Consider the following 8,889-nt stretch of genomic DNA (forward strand, 5'->3'; position numbering starts at 1 on the left):
ACATGTGACGACCCCAGGCTGGACTCCGCTTCGTCCACGGTGAAAGCCAATCCGGTGATCCACAGCGCAAAGTTGATATATTTCCTCACGGATCAGCTCCAGGCATGACGAAGCCATATAGTCCTCTTTTGGAAGGCCAACCAAAGTAGTTTCGCTTTCACAACGAAACACACAGTGCCTTCACGACATGGCGGCACTTTAGTCTTTGCAACTTTACAGATCTTCTTTATGCACCAAGAGTTTGTAACACTTCAAAGAGAAAGGAAAAATGTTAGTCGTATCATATGACCCCTTTAAAAAATATTTATATTTCAAATAAATACTGTTCTCTGGAACTTTGTAGTCAAACAATCCTAACAACAACAAAAAAAGATCAGTTTCCTTAAAATTATATAGCTGCACAACTGTTATCAACATTGATAATAATAAATTGAGCACCAAATCAACATATTAGAATGATTTCTGAAGGGTCATGTGACACTGAAGACTGGAATAATAGCTGCTGAAAATTTAGCTTTGCCATCACAGGAATAAATGATGTTTTAAAATATATAATAATAATAATAATAATTAAATTATTATTAAATATAAGAGAAAACAGTTATTTTAAACGGTTATAATTTTTTACAATATTGCCGTCTTTTACTGTATTTAATAAATGTAGCCTTGGCGAGCATTCAAAAACATCAAAAAAATCTTGATTATACCAAACTTTTGACTGGTAGTGTACCATTTGCATTGCTATCAACTGGCACAACTGCTTTATTTACACGCAACAAAGGAATTCAGAGTGAAGGAAGAGACAGAGCAAGATGTACAAAAATATATATAAAACAAGGGGGGGGGGTGTAACAACCCAGAGTTTAAACGCTCATCCATTTTTTATTGAATTCCCAACAAAAACTATAGATACAAATACAACAGTATCGCCCACCTCTAGCCCCAGCTGATTAACTACATCAGCCATGCAGAAACAGACAGAGCCATGCTACACAGACACACTCATTCACAAAAATACAGTCACACGCCCACTGCGGAGCAAACCACTCCCTGTAACACGGTTAAAACAAGAGGACAACACACATGGGAAGCGGCGGGACTTCGTACCTGCCAACAACCCAACCTCTGCAGCTGCAGAGAGCGAGAGAAGAGCTTCAGACACACACAGCAGCAGCCCACCCCCCAAACACACACAGAGGTAAATGGAAACGTGTATAAGGTGACTTCAGGACCATCACACACACGCTCTCCCATAGAAGTCCTACTGAATGTACATTATTAAAGATGCGCACACACTCCTGACCTAACCATTGGATGCTTTTGAAGACAATTAGACTTTTTCAATACATCACTATTCTACAGTTTGAAAGCCGGGGGCCGGAGACTCAAAGATGAGCTAATAACAGAGGAAAGAAAGGCTGTAACTATAGGAGCCTATGACCAACTAATCACCACCATAATGGTTACTTACGGGAAGACTCTGCGGCATCCGTTAATGAAGGACAAAAGAGCATTTATTCACAAAACAGTGATTCATGAGAGCTGCTTCTATACTATAAGAAAAAAGGTGTTTGTGTAATCTCTCTTCTATACAAAGACACCTACTGTATTATCGTTTGAAATATCCTTCCACCATGAATATTGTTTAAGGGCCCCTGAAAAGTATTTGGACACTTAAACATGTATGCATTTCATATCATTAAATATATTTTCACAGTTCACAGATGCACTAGCAGAGTAACTAGCAGGTTAGGGATAATCGATAGTTGTGTAAAAACAACAACAACATGCCATTTATACATTATAACGTTTAAAGTTTGTGGTCACTGGTCAGTAAGTTTTTTTTTAATAAATTAATACTTCTATTCAGCAAGGATGCATTAAATTGATGTAAAATGACAGTCAAGACATTTATAATGTTAGAGAAGATTTATACATCAAATAAACTGTTCTTTTGAACTTTCTATTCATCGAAAATCCTAAAAAATGTATCAGAGTTTCCACAAAAATATTAAGCATGACTGTTTTCAACATTGATCATAATAAGAATTGATTCTTTTAAAATCTAATAATTTTTAAGAAGCTGTTTTTCACTTCTTGAAGGTTTGATTTGCTTGATTCAGAAAAGATTAGGACCACAAATACATTTGTAAAAAACACCTTTTCACAAACAAATGACCAAACCTCAAGTTAAAAGTAGTCCTAATTGAAAAGGGCTTGTGAAAATCATACAGTAACAGTAGGAGTGGATTATGTGTCCAAATACTTTCCAGGGCCACATATGTAACACCATATGAAACATTTTAGTCATGAAGCTTACCCAACTAACTAGCTAACTAAATAAATAAATAAAATAAAATCACCTAAATGGAAGCACACCATAAAGCATTTGGTCTCACCGTCTCCTTTCCTGATCACAAATGATTATGAGAGCATTAAACTCCAAATAATATTAATGATGATACAGATGCACCAACGAGATACCAAACAAAAAACAAAGCTAGAATTTTCTGTAAACATAGGTTATCCTTGCGCATCTTGATACACATTTACATTAAACTGTGGTTAATCTGGTCAGACGTGCACTACTGCAGCAAACACTACATTTAAAAAATCTAACGGCACTTCAGCAGATGAGATGGAGGCCATTAGTTTAAAAGCTTGTATGTCAGTGGCCCGTTTCAAGGGCCAAAAGTTTAAAATTCACACAGGCGTAATAATGAACAAGGCAGTCTGTTAGAAAAGTGCAATGCCTCAGAAAAAGGGCATGGAGCAAGAAAGGTAGTCCAGATGAGAGAGGTTGTTCTGAATTTTGCAAGGCATCATTTACAGAATGAGGCCCAATTTATGTGTGAAGGGATTTGCAATCTTACCCAAAGGATGATCTGCATAGTCTGGTCTCTGGATGTTGCTAGGAACAAGGCGCATGGGGGTCTGAAAACAACCAAGAAAAATAGATGAAACTAAATGTTTGAATGCATAAATTTGTTTTGTTCTATGGTAACGCATACGTGTTGTAATTATCATGCTGTCAATGATCATGTCCATCCCTGGTGTGCTGCATCCTTACCAGTGGATAGTGGGGTCGCAGTTTACCAGTGTATCTGTACCCGAGCCACGGGTCTGTGTTGATTTCTTTCTCCACACAGTTCTTTCCCTCATCTTTTATTTTGTCCTCCTCTGCAAATGAAAAGCCGGATATGATGGCATTAATATGCAAGACATGATTTGTATACCACATACAAAATATAAATGCAGAAGTGAACATCACTCAACACTGAGACTGAATAAAACACACATACTTGCTTTTTTGTGGAGCAGTTTGTGGGTGGCCCAGCTGCCTTTGAAACATTCCTGAAAACATTAAAAAAAAAACTCAAGTTACGCAAACAACTCACTTCTTAAAGAGCCAATAAAATGTAATGCCTGTTAGTTTTGAGGCATTTATATGTTAATGTACGAAATTACACTACAGTTCAAACGTTTTTTTGAATGAAAATATTACTTTGATACAACAAGGATGCATTCAATTGAGACAAGAGACAATATTTACATGAATAATGTTACAAAAGATTTATATTTAAAATAAACGCCGTCCTTTGGAACTTTCTATTCATCAAACAATCCTGAAAAGATAGTTTCCACACAAAATATTAAGCAGCACAACCATTTTTAACATTATTTTTTTTGAGCAGCACATCAGCACATGAGAATGATTTCTGAAGGATCGTGTGAACCTGAAGACTGCTTTGCAATCACAAAAATCAATTACATTTGAACATTTTAAAAGAGAAAACAGTTATTTTTAATTATAATAAGACATCATTAATAATATTACTGTTTATGGTATTTTGATCGAATAAATGCAGCCTTGGTGAGCATAAGTCTCACCAAGTCTTTTTCAAAAACATTAAAAAGTCTTACCAACCCCAAACATTTGAAAGTTGTGTATATTTTAGCATTTACTTAAAATTAATTGTAATACTTTAAATTTATAATTCATTAAGACTCTGTTCCAAGAAACAGATAAAACATTTTGATGACAAGTGACGATCTTGCATCGAATGAAAATATTCCACTTAATAATAAATAAGCAATAAATCAAGGTTCACAACTGTGATGTAATCTAAAGGCTATTGGCTATTTTATAAAAAAAGAAAAACCTTTTGGTATCTCCTGCTCCAACCTCCTATTTGAATAAGGAGTACATAAACATAGTTGATTGAAGCGTATACTTTAGCACAATTAGAAAGAAAGTATGATGAAAATTTCCCATATAATACATCACAAACCTCTGTACCATTTTATATCATCACACAGAGAGTTCGCTCAAAAATAAAAACTCATGTATGACTTACTTTCTTCTGTGGAACATAAAAGAGGATATTCTCAAAAATGTCGGGGTCCGAACTACATCGAACACAATTGACTAACAGTATAAGAAAATAAAAACACAAGAGAAATTCATACAGGTTTAGAATTACATGAGGGTGAGTTACAGCGGCTCATCTAATAAGGGTGACCGTTTGAATCAGATGGAATTGGTGGAATGTCAAATCAGATATTTTGGCCTTGGCAGCACCCTGTCATCATATCAGCCTCTCAACTCAGCAAGCAGGACAGCAGATCTGCCCTGCCACAGGTGCTACAGTCCAAGCAGTTGTCTCAAAACGTAACGTACCGGTCTACTTAAACAGCATATTTTGAGCATAGGCCTTTAAACACTCGTATGACGCCCAAAAATGCTGTAGACAGCTCACTTTGCTGGGCACTCCTAGGTTTTGACTCAAACCCCAGTGAGCTGCCAACCTAGACAGCATTTTTGACCATGTAACTCATAAAACACATGTGATAGCCACAATGCTGTCTAGATAGGCAGCTCACTAGGATTTGAGACACATCCTAGGCTAGGAGTGCCCAGCAAAATCATACGAGAATGAACATAGGTAGGGTTAGATCTACATTTCCTTACAGGCTCCACAGATTTGTGCATCCTTTTGTTTAGAAACTGGAAATAAAATAACTAAATGGCTGATGTATTGATTTGACACATGAGCAGCAGCACGCGAGCCACGTTATGCTGAAGTCATTCAAAGCACGCCGAGCAAATAAACAGCTCGCAATTTACATTTCCACTCCGTGTTTAGGGTTAAGCATCTCAGACAGATTTGTCATCCAGAAAATCATCATGCACAAAACTTTGATGTAAACGTCAAAGCTCAGAGTAGGGTTTAGTGTCTGATTGTGATGTAAGACAGCTAGCTAGCTAATGCTGAGCTCAGCCCCGTAGGCCGGCAGCGTGACATGAGCTACAAAACCCGAGAGCTTCGCTTGTTTCTTAAAGCAAAAGTGTCAGAGCTTCACCTGAGAGCAAAAGTATGAGCCTTGAATTCCGAGTTTAATGCAGGTGGGACACTGGAGCTTAGCTTCGCTGTGGCAGCCTTCCGTCTCGCACTCCCGAGTCTCCACCGCCGCCATGCTTCTGCTGCTGTCGGTCAGAGAGAGAGCGCTGCTGTCTACTGCTGCAGTCATCTGAGACAGAGTTGCCAAGTCCGCTTATAATACGCGACTTCTTTTTTTGTGAAGTTGCGTTAAAAAAATGCAGGGTTGCAGTTTTGTGGGCTTATTTAAATATATATATATATATATATATATATATATATATATATATATATGCTTGCTTGTTAGGAAAATCTTACAAGCAACTTCGTTTCTTTACATTTATGTTCGCCGTATTCAGATTCAGATTCAAGTAGCTTTATTGGCATTGTAAAAAAGTATCTTTACATTGCCAAAGCATAGAAACATTTAAATAGACATTTAACACAAATATACATAAGAGTCGCTTGTTTCTTAAAGCAAAAGTGTCAGAGCTTCACCTGAGAGCAAAAGTATGAGCCTTGAATTCCGAGTTTAATGCAGGTGGGACACTGGAGCTTAGCTTCGCTGTGGCAGCCTTCCGTCTCGCACTCCCGAGTCTCCACCGCCGCCATGCTTCTGCTGCTGTCGGTCAGAGAGAGAGCGCTGCTGTCTACTGCTGCAGTCATCTGAGACAGAGTTGCCAAGTCCGCTTATAATACGCGACTTCTTTTTTTGTGAAGTTGCGTGAAAAAAATGCAGGGTTGCAGTTTTGTTGAAGTAGGGAGACTCTTTTGGAGGGATGTAAGTTGCACACAGGAAGATGTTCTTCTCCGTTGAGGTGATGGCCCTGTTGATTTCTATCCATGTATAAAATTGGCCTGTTTTAACAATATTAATAGAGTGGGCTAAACTGGACTTATACCAGATAAGCATTCCTCCTGAGTCTCTTCCCTGAGCCACTCCAGGCAGTTTGGTGGATGGGATGATGAGTTCTCTGTAGCCTGTAGGGCATTCTCCAATGCATTCTCCAATGCATTGATTGATACTCTGTCTGCTCACAGGCTAGCTAATAGCCAATCAGTACAATAATCAGTGTTGCCAGATTGGAAATGTCCAAGTATCCTACCAGAAGCTCAAAATTATCGTACATGAGTCAAACGTACATAATACAGCTATTTATCTAGACCAACAACTTTTTGACACAACCTGCAAATAAATCAAATATTTGTGTATAAACCACAATAGATAAATAACTATGGGCTATGGACCTTTGAGCTGGGACTAGATTTTCCTTTTTGTCCTGATGTTTCTTTGACTTTTCATGATTTTTTTAAAACAGTGATCTCAGCCGCCATGTGCACATTACAACACCGGTAGAAGGCTTTGGTGTCATTGCCTGAAACAGGTCTTAGTCATCATGCAAACATGGGGTCCTTTTCCCACTCAGTTCTGCATGTTTTGCTGACGGTGTTTACTTTTAGGCTGCTCCATAGACGTTGCCTTCCTCTTCACCTCTCCCCTGTATTCACCTTCCTCAGCTTGAAAACTGACCTAAGTGTCACGGCAGGAACATTAACATTTCAAAGAGAAAGGAATACTTGAAATCGCATCATATGACCCCTTTAACACACTCTGAGGTGTGCACGAGCCCATTTATAGTGTCTGTAATGAGCCGATTTCGTGGATGAGTATAGAAACCCTATGATTACAACTACCATCATTTGAAGAGTCACAAAATTCTGAAATTATCGTACATTATGGGATTTTTTAAATTATTGATCGTACATTATTGTATAAATACGATAATTATCGTACGTCTGGCAACACTGGCAATAATATAAGGGCTGTATGGTCTGTGTAACGCAGACCAAAAGATTGGAACTCTGTAAATAAGTGGAGCTGAGCAGCAGAGAGAGTTCTTCATCCCGCTGAAAGCGTTCTGTAATCACGCCGCCGTGATTCCACTCCGGGGTTTTTTATTTCCCGCACCCTGTTGCAAGAGAAACCCAGATCTGAGCAGTACTAGTCTGGAACCAGAGAAAACGCGGCCGCTCAAACTTCTCGGTACAGTTTTGAGAGAAACGAATCTTTCTGAAACTGAATCAACTGAAGAAATTTCTTATCAAAATGATTTAGCCTACTGTTTTTCTGTGTTTGAAACACCACAGACTATCGGCACCTGTTGGTCAAAATGGTGTACGTGCAATGAAAACTCAAAACAGCTTTCACAAACCAACCGCAAATATTTTCATGAAAGTGTAATCTATTAAATGTAATGTAGGCTACAAATAATGAAATACCATTACATATGAAGGTTTTCTAAAAAAAACATTTTTGTTTTAGAGATTATTTTTTGTTGTTATGGGCTTGGCAAAGTGGTTTAATTAGAAGTAATTACATAGCATTCTCCTTTTTGAATTATGCATGTGTATAATACACAAACTTATGTATTATACAGACATGAGTATAATTAATTAAATAAAAAAAAAAAATAAAAAAACTTATTATAAAACTGACCCGAGCTCAGTTAAAATCATTATAGACACTCTTCAACTACGGAAGTCCTAAAAGGCCATGGATTATTTTATTTTTTTCTTTCTTGTTTTGTCGTGATGACTTAATTATCTCGTGATCTCGACATAAGTTATTTTCTCGTGATCACGACATAACAAAAGTTGTTTTCTCATGATCACGACTTAATATTTTCTCGTGATCTCGACATAACGAAAGTTGTTTTCCCGTTATCATAACTAAAATGAAGAAAGTTTAAAAGGGGTTCAAAAGTTTAAGACTTTTTTTTTTCCAGTTAATTTTTTTTACAGTGAAACTTTATTATATTATGTATTATATACTATATTATTTTTATAATACTTAGAATTAATAATTAAAAAATTAAAAAAAACATTCAAATTTAGGTGCGTTGTATTTCATTTAAACGGATTTTTAACTATTTCTCATTCATTTTACATCATAACGTTTCTTTGTTTTTAACGTTTCCAATATCCTATAACCTAAAAAAAATGAAAATTCTGTCATCATTTACTCATCTTCATGTCATTCCAAACTTGTCTGACTTGCTTTCTTCTGCAGAAAATGAAAATAATTTTAAAAAATTTGGAAAATGGACAGTTTCGGTGACCACTGACTTTCTCCAAGATTTTCTGTGTAATTTCTCAAGTCAAGTCAAGTCAAGTCAAGTCTGCTTTATTGTCAATTCTTCCACATGTACAGCACATACACACAGAGAATTGAAATTGCGTTACTCTCAGACCCTTGGTGCATACAGATAACACTAACAGTAGAACATAAATACAGATATACAGATTAAATATAAAATACAACTATACAAATATACAAATAAGGTAAAATGTAAAAAAAAAAAAATATATATATATATATATATATAAAGCAGCACACGGCAGATAGAGTGCAAACCAGTGAAGTAAACAACAGTGCAGATATAATGATTTGTAGTGCAAAAAGAGCTTATTTAGACTGATTAAAGTGACTGTGTGTGTGTCAGGTGCG

The 8,889-nt window shown here is 36.7% G+C and overlaps 1 protein-coding gene across 2 annotated transcripts in view; it reads right to left on the bottom strand.

Moving 5' to 3' along the window:
• Positions 1-6,082, bottom strand: part of LOC107695030 (methionine aminopeptidase 1-like) — an 11,784-nt gene extending 5,702 nt beyond the window's left edge. The window contains exons 1-6 of one of the 2 annotated variants that reach the window (XM_016494809.1): positions 5,880-6,082; positions 3,303-3,354; positions 3,071-3,180; positions 2,874-2,934; positions 1,472-1,480; positions 1,108-1,131 (exon numbers count right to left, since the gene is read on the bottom strand). In XM_016494809.1, coding sequence (XP_016350295.1) covers positions 1,108-1,131; positions 1,472-1,480; positions 2,874-2,934; positions 3,071-3,180; positions 3,303-3,354; positions 5,880-6,047 — 424 coding nt within the window. In that variant the 5' untranslated portion in view covers positions 6,048-6,082. Of the gene's footprint in view, positions 1-1,107; positions 1,132-1,471; positions 1,481-2,873; positions 2,935-3,070; positions 3,181-3,302; positions 3,355-5,364; positions 5,554-5,879 lie in introns of those variants that run through there. The other variant, XM_016494810.1, reaches the window with a different exon arrangement.
• Between the last annotated feature and the right edge of the window lie 2,807 nt (positions 6,083-8,889).

This window comes from Sinocyclocheilus anshuiensis, unplaced genomic scaffold, assembly GCF_001515605.1.
Source record: "Sinocyclocheilus anshuiensis isolate Anshui unplaced genomic scaffold, SAMN03320099.WGS_v1.1 scaffold14, whole genome shotgun sequence".
In the NCBI taxonomy this organism is placed as follows: Eukaryota; Metazoa; Chordata; class Actinopteri; order Cypriniformes; family Cyprinidae; genus Sinocyclocheilus; species Sinocyclocheilus anshuiensis.